The 12,682-nt window shown below is 38.5% G+C and overlaps 1 protein-coding gene across 5 annotated transcripts in view; it reads right to left on the reverse strand.

Moving 5' to 3' along the window:
• TFG (trafficking from ER to golgi regulator) overlaps window positions 1-12,682 on the reverse strand; it is a 31,938-nt gene that overhangs the window by 11,630 nt on the left and 7,626 nt on the right. For all 5 annotated transcript variants that reach the window (XM_064143189.1, XM_064143188.1, XM_064143187.1 and 2 more), the window contains exons 2-5: window positions 9,196-9,300; window positions 6,972-7,180; window positions 2,208-2,291; window positions 1,140-1,286 (exon numbers count right to left, since the gene is read on the reverse strand). In XM_064143189.1, coding sequence (XP_063999259.1) covers window positions 1,140-1,286; window positions 2,208-2,291; window positions 6,972-7,155 — 415 coding nt within the window. In that variant the 5' untranslated portion in view covers window positions 7,156-7,180; window positions 9,196-9,300. The remainder of the gene's footprint in view (window positions 1-1,139; window positions 1,287-2,207; window positions 2,292-6,971; window positions 7,181-9,195; window positions 9,301-12,682) is intronic.

Raw genomic sequence — 12,682 nt, forward strand, 5'->3', positions numbered from 1 at the left:
TAAGAAACCTACCAGATAGGTCCCAATTGATTATGGTGTTTTATCAACTGAAATTTTTGTTTTGCTCTAACCCTTTCTCTCCAAATTCCTCCCAAGATGAAAGGTGAAATCTCTTCACAGTTATACAGATTAAGACTGACTCACTCAGAAACATATTTTCTCTTATAGGCTGGCTAGTCTTGTTTGCACTCTTGAGATCATCACCCTAGCCTCCTTCTGAATGGTCTGTAACTAGAATCCATGATATCATGGTATTCCGCTGAAATTAGTAATTGCTTATATTGTACAAACAGGGGCTGGAATTTAAAAAAAAAAAATAGAACTTTTTAGTCTAAAATGCAAAAGCAGCATTTTCTGGGGGAAAAGGAACAAACACATCAGATAAGAAAAAAGGCTGGAGCTTTTGGCTGGCCTTTTGACTCCCAACACTGCACTCTATGACTCTGCGTCATTACTATGTGTCCAGCTTATTCAAAACCTGTAGTTAAGCACACAGAGACATACTTTTAACAGTACAACAGCCCTAAGATAGGAGATTGATGCCTCAAAATTGGAAAAATAAGACTTTCTTCTTCATTTTGCCCTCCTCCAAGAATCTCTTCCCACCCCTACCTGCACCCTTGTGCTCCTTACCCCAAAACAGTTTGGATGCTGGTCTGTGCTCAGAATGTGTGGAATCAGTTTCCTAACCATGCAGAAAAAAGGGGATATAATTTTTGCTGAATTCTCTTTACTGGTTTAGTGAATCAAACTTGCTTAGCAATGTAACACAATAAGCACCAGAGCTAGCCCAGAGTAAGCATCGGAGTGAACCACAGGGAGCAACTCTTTAACAACAACAAACTATCAGTTCACTCAAAGTCTTCTCAAAATGTTGGCGTGACTCACAGGTGTTATAGAATTTTCATACACTGCAACAGAAACTCAGACTGAAGTTTTCTTCCTAACAGTGCTTTACTCCAGATAATTTGATTTACCATTCTCCCTCTGAAATAACTGAGGCACTAAAAACTGAGTTATGAACTGTCAAGCAACAATTAAAGATATCACAGTCAGTATGCAAGCCTTCATTTTCCACTTTGTTCAACAACACACAACTCTGCAAATCACAAAAAAAGCCCCTTTGCCAGGCTGCCTACCACTGTCAGGTAGATTAGTGGAAAGTCCTGGTTCAGCTGGTGGTTCTAAGCAGTCCAGTAAACGATTGACTTTATTGCGAAGTTCTATCAGCTCTCGACGCAGATATTTCACCTGATTAGATTCTAGAGGTCTCGGCTGTCCATTCACTGCAAAACAGCAATTAGATAAATTTAAGACATTTTGACATCCCATTTAAAATTGGGGGGGAAAAATCCCAACTTTCACTTGTTTTTAGCATCCTCTGTAGAGTTTCAAGTGGGAATGTTTAGACAACACAGACTGAACTCCTAGAGCTTACCATGTCTTTAATGCAATCTTAGTTCAGCACAATCCACAGCACGAGAACTGCACAGCCAAGTCTGCCATAAGTTTCTGCATTGTTTACCCTCTTCCATAACTATACCCTGAACAAATGTACCATAGAATTGTTTTGGTTAGAAAAGACCTCTAAGATCATTAAATCAAATCATCAGCCTAACACTACCATGGCCATTAAGCCATGTCCCAGAGTGCCATGTTCATGTTTCTTGAACACCTCCAAAGATGTGGTTCCACCACCTTTCTGGGCCACCTGTGCCCATCAATAACCACACTTTCAGTGAAGAAATTTTTCCTACTGTCCTAATCTAAACCTCCTCTGGCACAATTTCAGGTCATTTCCTTTCATTCTATTCACCTGACACTATGGAGAAGAAACCAACCCCCACCTCATTCCAACATCCTTCCAGGGAGTTGTAGAGAGCAATGAGCTTCACCCCTAACTGCATGAATGATAGAGTGGAAGACAGAAAATAACATTAAGAGAAAAAAAACAAACATTGACCACAATTATGTGCATGCCAAATACTTTCAGCAATCTTATAGAAACAAACACTTTGTTTCCCTAAATTCAGATGTCACACAAAAAAATCAATAGCAAATTGCATTAAAAATATTGATTAATACAAATGTTAACTTACTGATTTCATTCTTCGAGGTGACAAACTCAAAGCTTTTAGTACCTTCTAGTGAAGCCCACTGCCTAAATTTTAATAAACACTATTAAGACAACAATCCTCTATACTTACCAAACAATGTCAGCTTTAGTATCCTACTGCATTGAATTGCAAAGGAGAGATCTGAGCTATCAAAAATTGTTATAAGATCTCCATCTGAAAAGAATAGGAAAAGATTATATTAGAGGTAAAGCCTATTAACTACTGAACATCATGCTAGGGCAGAAGTGTAACTTCATTACTAAAAAAATAACTTCCCCTATTTGGATCTCAAAGTTACTTGGAAAAAAAGTTTATTGTTTTACTGTGAGAGTGGGTGTGGAGGGAAATTATGTACAGAAGATGGGCAGACTGGCTCCAAACTGAAGCTTTCTTAAGCCCTCTGAATGTTCCATATGGCTTATCATTTGATTTTGGACTTGATCTTCAGAGGTCACTTCCAACCCCTACCATTCTGTGATTCTGTGACTACAGGTAACCTCCCTACAATGAAAGACTTCCTTAGTATAGTACCATTAACACTACCTAGTAATGCCTGTCAGACTTCATAGAAGTTGCTGTCTAAAAAAGTCTTACACATACTAACAAAACAATGGCATACAAAATAATGTTCAAGTTTACTGAAAGAAATACTGTTGGCTTTGTGCTGCTTTGAGGCTAATTGGAATATTCTAACAAAAGAAATAAGATCATTGGTTATAAAAAGAAAATTACAATGATAAAGTCTGTATCATTCATTGGTTTGCTAAAAGGGATAAAAAGTCAAAGTATAAACAATTTGTTGTTCTTCACTCCTGAGCATTGGATCTATTCACTGCTCTACTCTCTTCCACTAACCCCAGCTAACATTTCCAGATAACATGTGAGCTCTGCTGATTGTTTTCTGTCTGGGAGAGATAGAGGGTGGCTTTGAGACCCTTCTGGGCAGTTTTGTTTGTCTGGGGATGCAATTTGGTTTTATTATTTCTCAATTGTGTACATAATTGTAAATATACTGTGTATATACGCTCGTAGACTTAGCTTTACTGTAAATATAGCTTTATCTTACTTCCAAGCTGTCTAAGCTGGTTGGGTAAACTTCAACAGTGGGGGGGGGAGTTCCTGAACCCACTTACAGCTCCAAAGCTTTTTTTTGTATCCTATCTCCTATTTGCACTTTCACAATCTTGACAAACAATGGTTGAGAGTAGTGCCAGTTACGGATCCACTGAGTAGAGACTGGGAAGTCCCCAAGAACAGTGGTTCCAAAAACTCCACTAAGCAACCAGCTCCTGTAACACTGCCCTGGGTAACACTTACAATAGACCTCTGAAATTGCAGTGTGACTTTTTTCATCTGCTGAGCTCCAGTAACACTGCCCCAGATAAAACTTACAGTAGACCTCTGAAATTGCAGTGTGACTTTTTTCATCTGCTGGTACTGAGAAGAGTTTTGACTCAGTGGTCTGCAACTCCTGCTCAGCTGGAGGCTGCACTTAGCTCTTCCTTCAGCCTCATGTTCAGTACAGCGAACAAGCCTAGCTCCTCAAAGAGCTCTCTGTAGGATGACTCTAGGCCCCTCTCCATCCTCACTGCATCTCATGGAATCCTCTCTGGCTTCTCCAAATCTTTTTAGCCTAGAGTGTAGGTGATTCCTGGTGGGATCAACAGTGCTAGGAAGAGGAGGGCAACAGTGTCCCTGCTTGTCATTCTGATTCATAACCGAACTTCCACAATCAAACTCCAAACAAGTAACTTTGAAAGTTAAACAGTCATTTCTGACTGGCACTAAAGTAATGGCAGGGGGTGGCTCCCTCCAACTCAAAACACTTCCTCCAGCTTTTCAGTATCCTTTTTTTCTTAAATGCTGATAGCAAAAACTAGTGCTGTATTAACACAAAGCTCTCCTATTCTATATTCTCCTGGTAAGTCACTTCCTTTGCCAAGGCATCATACCAACAGATCATCTTATGACACTTCCCAGCCCTATCAGCCCAATACTCAGACCCTCTGCCTGAACAAAGGGTGCAAGTTCTAAACAGTTTATCCTGTATAGCCAAATGAAAATGTGTATTAATACACATGGTTTACATGTCACTCAAGAGCACCCAGATCATTCTATCTTATTCTCCCCCTCAGCTATTTTAACATTTATGTTGAAGGCATTAAGAATAATGATTAACGTTTCAATTTTAAATTGCTAGCAGACAAAAAAGACTGAAAAGCATCAAGTATAGAATCTTATTAGATGCATAAAGTCAGTAGTATGATTCTTACTGACAGCCATCAAGCTACTATCCAAGTAGAGCATATGCTAGGATTCATACAGTGTAGATATAGACCAAGTCATCCACAAATCTGACAGTGTAAGTATTATAGATGTATCAGACAAGTGTTTCATTTTAAGGAAGGTCAGTGGAGCTTATTTCCTGTTAGCATTATGTAGAGAGGAATATACAGTGTTAATTATTATCTACTGAAAAGCAAAGCAGACTTTTTCTAGTAATCTTATTTCAAGAATTCACCTTTCTCATTTTCACAAGGGACATAGCTTTCACTGTCTACAATTCCCCCATGTACCCTTGTTTGAGCCTAGCTGGGATGTTTTAGTGAGAGGAATTAGATTATAGGCTGTGAAAAGGAAACAGTGGTGATGTCTACTTCACTCATATGCTTGCTGAGATGGATAACACAAACATAGACAACACAGTTGTTGCTCTCTAGCTTTGGCTGTTTCCCTTCTCTCTCTAAACTGCTGTCTGTGTAACTAATCCATCTGCTTTCTAACCCCCCTGGCTGATTCTCCAAACTCACCTTGAACATAAGGCAAAGTCTGGGATAAGGTAGAGGAGTAGAGAAGAGATGGAAGGGTGGTTGGGAGCCCCTCCTGGGGACTCGGGTTTCTGGGAGGAGTGTTGTGTTTCTGTATTACCTTTTTAACCTGTATATTTCTGTATATAGCTGCATATGTTGTAAGTATCTGCTTGTATATTGCACTAAGCTGTAAATATAAAGCCCCATTCTAATTTCCAGCTCACAAATTAGTACGAGTCTAGTCTGTGATTTCATAAGAGTGGGGGGGTGGGTAACACCCAAACCATCACAACTCTCAACATTTCTGACTACACCAATTACGATTTTATCTTCAGCCTAAGTTAATGACTCCCTTAACTTAGTAATGAACTGCCAAGTATTTCAGCATTGATTCTGCATTGTCATGATGCATTATGATTTTAATTGAGAAATCAGAAATCTTTCACACACTAGAAATCTGTCTCATTATCCTTGGCCCTGCCCACTATGATGCCTCCTCATTTGCTAGCTTTACCTACCGATTTATTTAAAAAAATGAACAAATCAACCAACCTACAAACACAAAAAAACCCCACCATTAAAAATGTAGTTTTTCTTCACTTTGATAAATTTACCAAAGGTAGAGACAAGCACATTAACTTGATTACAAGCAGTGTAACTTAAATAACTTGTTAATGACTGTGACACAGACACCAACTTCTACTGCAAATTAATTAACAAGTAGTAAAAGGCCAATCTAACCCTAGACACTCTGGTTTCAAATTCAAGCATAATTTAAATGGCTGGCTCCATACAGGTTTTCACATATGTCAATTAGTAACATGGTGTGCTTAAGCTGAAATTCTTTGATTCATATAAATTCACTGCTGGCAGTGTTCTTTGGTTTGTTTGGATTTGGGATTTATTTTTTACTTGATTTTTGTTCCAGGCATTAGATTTTACTACATATTTAAGAACATTAAGCAAGACATGAAAATTATTTCACACCCAGTAATTTCCTTAGTTCAGGAGTTTGAAAGATGCCCAGCTTGCACAAAGAACCTAATCCCATGAGACAGTATTCAAACTGAAACTTCTTTGCAGTAATTAATAAAAGCACCACCTAATCTAAATATAACTTGGGAATGTGCTTCTGACTATCTTAGTCCGTAACTCAGACAGAAGAACTGGGATTTAAAGTTTCCTACCCTCTCCATCTGAATATGAAAGGAAAACAAAGAAAACAAAACCAAACAAAACAACACCCAAACAACCTACGACGAGTTGAATTCAAAGATCATGACAGAATCATGAAAACACAAAGCCATAGTATTTGAAAACAAAAATTAAGTAGAAAATCCCACATTCCAGCTTGAAGATCACTAGCTTCATGTGTCACAATAACAAACAAAGCCAGGAGGGGTAACCAAGCATTCTTATGAACACCCTATGTGCACGTGAATTCTGAGAAGACCCAGATCACAGATGCAGAAGTAACGGAAATCCTCACACAGATGAGATTCCTCCATATCTGGAGGGATAAATAATAAAATGGAAATAGATAGAATGTCCATATTCCAATGCTTCCAATTAGTGAAACACATTTAAAGAAGAGTCTTTACACATGATAACCAAACTTAAGCTTAGTTCTGTTAACATTGTCCTTAATTACTTGCAATTTCCCCTGATATTAAGCAAGTTTAGACTTCCTTAGTGGTGATCAGCTGGGATAACATAATACTGAAATTTCACATCACAGTGGAACAGTACTACATTTTAAAATAATGAAGGCTGTAATTAAAAGTAGGAGATCCTTAGGCTATGAAAGACAACCAAAGAACAAAACCATAATTACTGCCTCCATCATACACCATTCTCCTCTTCAAAAAGAGACTGAAGCATACACAGAAATAGAGAACTATACCTAAAGAACAGACAAAAATCACATTCACTTGCCAATGAATGTGGACAATTTAGACACAGTGATTTTCAGATATTGTGTCCCTAGGTAAATCATATCACAACGATACTACTTTAAACCATAACAACAGTACTTGAACTCTACCTTCATCTTTGTATTTTATTGTAACTTCATCGTTGCTCAGAAGTTTTCCTCTAAAAACTCTCTGCATCATTAGTACCAATTCATCATAGGTAATATCTTCATTATGAATAGGAATTCTTCTAATGTCTTCCCCAAGCTGAGCTTTGATTATCAACTTCCCACTTAAGTCTAGCTGCCCATTCATGGTGGATTCCTTAACAGTTGCAGACCTGTTAGAAGCAAACCATTAAAACCAGTTTAGAAAATTTGTTGGTAATTTAAATGTATCTGATGCCAGTTCTGAAGCTTTCCATCTTTAGAAAGCATTACTTTAAGAAAGCTCTCCAGATAAACTCTCTTAAGACACATTGTTTGATGCCATAATTTCTCAAACAATAAGGACCACAACATAGTCAAAGAACTCTGCAAGATCTTCAAGTTAACAGTCACCACAGTTTCCAAAGTTCAAAAGTTAAAAGTAAATATTTTTTGTACAGTGAAACAGCTTATAAATACATGCAACATTCAGAAATTTCAAACTTGGCTGGAGTTTTTGGTAAAATAACAGTTACATAATGGGAAAAACACATTATAAAGAAACTAATATTTCCTAGTATTTGCTTCTGAGATACATATATACTTCTCTCAGGGGATGGGAAATTGCAGCAAAGGGCTGTCAGCTTCACATTATTATATTGGTTATATCATAATCTTAATAGATTACATTTACATTCTTCATGATAATCAGCAAAGGATTTTTTTTTCCTCATGAAAGAAAAAAAAAATCTTATTTCAAACGTTATAGCTTTGAAATAAGCTGTCTGCTTTACTAAAGGGAATCAAGTTGGGTGTGTTACTTAATGAACAAAAAAAATGAAGAGCAAAATACTGGTTGCATTATGTGCATGATCAGAACACACAGAAGGTTCCTCTCCAGCAAGGAAAATATTGACTTATTTTTTTTTTAGCTTATCTGAAGTTTTGATTGAAATCATGCTTTAACCAAGATGCTAAACTTTAAAAAGCTGCTCAACAGACCACACATTAGGCTGAGAACTACACATTTATGACAAAGCATATAGTCACAACAGCAGATTACTCTTAGTGCTCTAAGAGGGGGACAACCTCCAAGTTAAAAAAAAATGCAAGAAAGCCATCTTGTGTCCAAAAAGCACAAAATATGTACCTTAGAGTTGTATCCTTTAACACTTTATATCAGGCAATTTAAAAATTATTACTTTGTATAAGGCACCTCTTTTGTTAAAAAAAAAAATTTTATATATATATATATATATATATATATATATATATATATATATATATATATAAAGACCTTATCTTTAAAAGAAAACCAGAAACTACAAAGAAATTACTGAGCAGAGCAATGTAAAAAAGAAAAATAAATTATCTAGGAAGTAGTCAAATGCCTCTTTCCTTATTCACCATTTTGGACAGGACCAAAACAATAGATCTGGAATAAATAGCAATTAAAGAGGCACTTATCCCAATATCTGAAGTACAAATAAAGTCTTAAAAGTATGCAGTCCTACATATCAAAATTGGCATTTGCAAAGCCACACACAGGCAAGCATGCTTTTCATTCTCTTCGGCAAAAAGAATTCTTGGTAGAGAAGAGTTATTTCTCTCACAGCTTTAATCAAAGCTTTAGGAGAAGACCAACTTTTGCTTTAGTCAGCCTGTTTTTAAAGTACTGCATTGACAACTCTCTGACCAGAAAAACAAGACACTTGGCTAAAGCCTTTAACACATTGCATCTTGATGCACTGTTTCAGTGGCAATATTTTCATTAAAAAGATGCAGTATGGTGATATCTCTAGATAGTAAAAATGCTTTTGTTTAGCCCAACAACATCTAAAAAAAAATACAACAAGCAACTACTGAACAAAATCAAATCTCCTCACTAGATATAACACGAGGTAGGTGGATACAGCCTAACTGCAGAGAAAAGAGACGTACAATTAACAGACAGGTTGCTGCTGAGACACTATGATGAAACAATGAAGTTTATATCATTTATGCTCACTAATGTATTATTCACGTTTTGCAACATAGAAATTTTGAGTGCAGGCTCATCAACTTAGTCTAATTAACACTTTAAGTTGGTTGTACAAGTTGCTTGAATGCTAGGAGTTTCTTTTTAATTTAAAGCATAACAAAAAGTAAAACAGTGTACATCCACAGATTTTCTCATGTGTCCTTTCCAAAACTTTAATTTTATCATTACCTTGTCTGTCTTACTGATGCTGAATTATTGGACGGATTTTCCACCTCACTTCAGGACAGACTTAGGATAATCCGCCATGCACTATCAGTGACAGAAAATAGGAAGCTGTACCAGGAAGAAAAAAAAAAAGAAATATTTATTTACAGTCACACTTTCTTAGAATTATACACTTCAATCTTACACTTTAAAATACCTTAGTGAATGTACATAACTAAAAATATGTTACATTATGGACAAAAGTGACCATGACATTAATACTTTTGAGTATTTTATTTTAGAGTTAAGCTAAAGCAGACTTTGACCACGAATTTGTTTTTTTCCTAATTTTCTAAATGCAAGTAGGCAGTGCTAACAGAAATGTGACCTTTTCCGGGACAGCAATCTTCCCCAAAACCCTCATGGCTTTCATCTTAAAATCCTGGGTTCAGTTAGAGAAAATAGACTTTGATTTAGCAGTAGAAAAACCTACAAGTCTGTTTCTTAGCTTAAGGCTGGAACTTCTGTAGCATTAAATAACGTGCTTTCAAGGATAGATCACACAGCATTAGGGGAAGGAGGAAAGTAGTTGTAACATCACTTTCCCACAGGAAGAGCCACCAAACTGGGCAAGAAGGAAATGTAGTTAAAAACATACAACCACTTAAAAATATGATCTGCCTTTGATATAGCTTAAGGTTGTGCTTTTCTTTGCTGGAAAGCCTGTGATGTCTGCATGTTTATTACACAAATGCTTAAAGCACAGAGCTACAGGACAATGAATTAGCACACAGACCAGTCCAATGGCAAACATAACTATGCTCCTCCCACCCAATAGGCATACCCTACTTGGCACTCCTTGTTCCCCTCTTGCACACATGGTTAATCTCAAACTCTCATGATCTGATTTTTTTTAAGATGGATCACTGCTAACCAGAGAGAAAAAGTAAGTTCCTCACATTCACATAAAATTTGGCTTCCCAGGCCTCCATTTTCAACTCAGCTGGAACACACAGGCATTAGATATACAGGACATGTGATGGTTTGGGGGTTACCCCACCCCCCCACACTTTTGTATTTGCCCCAGCTAACTCAGACGGACCCTGGGAATATAGATGAAGCAATTTATTTACAGCTAGCAGAATTTACAAGCAGCTATTTACAATATATACAGTTATATACAATTATATACAGAAATATACAAAGGATAAACAATACAAAAGCACAACTCCCCTCCCAGAAACCTGAGTCCCCAGGAGGGGCTCTCAAACCACCCCAACACCTCCCCCCGGCCCTCTTAACCTTACCCCAGTTCTCAGGAAGAATAGAGGTGCAGCCAAGAGGTTAGGGAGCAAGGTTAGTAGGAGCAGGGTTAATGAGATGTGACCAGGTCTAAGGCAAAAGCAAGAGTGAGAAACAAAATGGAGAAAAAGTCTTTCTTCTTCCCAAAGTTCTCAGCGTGACTGTGAGAGAAGTTGACATCAATTGTTTTTCATTTCACTGCCCGTTATCTAGTTCTGTTACCAAAACATTCTAGCTTGCTTCAAACTAGCACAATCCACCCCTGTCTACTTCGCTCAGAGTATCGCTGAGAATTATCCAATCTAATCTAAACCAATATTTACAATAAACCAATATATACAAGTTCAGTTCACACTTCAATCAGATGTAGGTGATTCAAAAGCTCAGAACAGGGACTCCCAGATGATGTTGGGTTCGTGCTCACGTACTGTAGATTCTATCGTAGATTCTCTCAGTGTTGGGCGCCGATGTTACCTAGAACAGAAAACTCTTAACAACTTGAATTTAAACTCTCTCAGCTAAAGTTAAATTTCTCTGTGGAATACACTGGATTTCACCATTCTCCTGCATTACCCAGTATGTATGACCAGGACCTTCAGCAGAAACCACCCCTCGGACAGGTTTCCCTTCACCCGAAGGAGAAAATACCCAAACAGTTTTCCCTAACAGATTCTTTTCACGTACAACAGGAACTTTATCACCGTCTACTGTTTGGACCAAATCTGATTGTGCAGGTCCTGCTCTATTTACTGAACCTCTACTATTTACCAACCAGGTAGCTTGTGCTAAATGTTTGTCCCAGTTTTTCAGAGTTCCACCCCCCATGGCTTTGAGGGTGGTTTTCAGCAAACCATTGTAGCGCTCAATCTTCCCTGAAGCTGGTGCATAGTAGGGTATGTGATAGATCCATTCAATACCATGCTCTTTGGCCCAGTTTTTCACAAGATTATTCTTGAAATGAGTACCATTGTCTGACTCGATTCTCTCTGGAGTTCCATGTCTCCACAAGATCTGTCTCTCCAAACCAACAATAGTGTTACGTGCAGTAGCATGTGGAACTGGATAGGTTTCCAACCATCCAGTGCTGGCTTCTACCATCGTTAGCACATACTGCTTGCCAGAACGTGATCGAGGTAAAGTGATGTAGTCAATCTGCCAGGCTTCACCATACTTGTACTTTGACCATCTCTCACCATACCATAAGGGCTTGATTCGCTTAGCCTGCTTAATAGCAGCACAAATGTCGCAGTCATAGATGACTTGGGTGATAGCGTCCATAGACAAGTCAATTGACCTATCACGAGCCCATCGGTATGTTCCATCTCTGCCTTGATGTCCAGATGAGTCATGGGCCCACCGAGCTAAGAACAGCTCACCTCGGTGTTTCCAATCAAGGTCAATGTCAAGTTCAGAGTTGGTGTCAACTTGGGCAATCTTAGCAGCTTGATCTGCCTTCTGGTTATGTTGATGTTCCTCAGTTGCTCTGCTCTTAGGCATGTGTGCATCTACGTGCCGCACCTTCAGTGGAATTTTCTCCAGCCGTGCATCAATGTCCTGCCATAGATCAGCACACCAAATAGGCTTTCCTTTCCTCTGCCAACCATTCTTCTTCCAGTCCTTCAGCCAACCCCATAGAGCATTGGCTACCATCCACGAGTCGGTGTAGAGGTAAAGGATAGGCCAATTCTCACGTTCAGCCACATCAAGAGCAAGTTGAACAGCTTTTACCTCAGCGAACTGACTGGATTCTCCTTCGCCATCTTTCGTTTCGGTAACTCTCCTGGTTGGACTCCAAACTGCTGACTTCCATATTCGCTTGTTCCCAACAAGACGACAGGAACCGTCTGTGAACAAAGCATAGTTCTTTTCCTGATCAGAGAGATCACCATAGGGAGGAGCTTCCTCAGCACGAGTTATTTTCTCCTCTGGAGGTTTGGAACAGTCTGTGCCTTCCGGCCAGTTGGTGATCACCTCCACCAGACCAGGTCGGTCAAGATTACCCATTCGTGCTCGTTGGGTTATCAAAGCCATCCATTTGGACCAGGTTGCATCTGTGGCATGATGTGGTGATGAACCTTTGCCCTTGAACATCCAGTTAAGAACTGGCAGTCTAGGAGCTAAAAGCAATTGTGACTCAGTTCCAATCACTTCAGAAGCTGCTTTCACTCCCTCATAGGCTGCTAGAATCTCTTTCTCAGTTGCAGTGTAA

This window comes from Pogoniulus pusillus, chromosome 5 (assembly GCF_015220805.1).
Source record: "Pogoniulus pusillus isolate bPogPus1 chromosome 5, bPogPus1.pri, whole genome shotgun sequence".
Lineage (NCBI taxonomy): Eukaryota > Metazoa > Chordata > Aves > Piciformes > Lybiidae > Pogoniulus > Pogoniulus pusillus.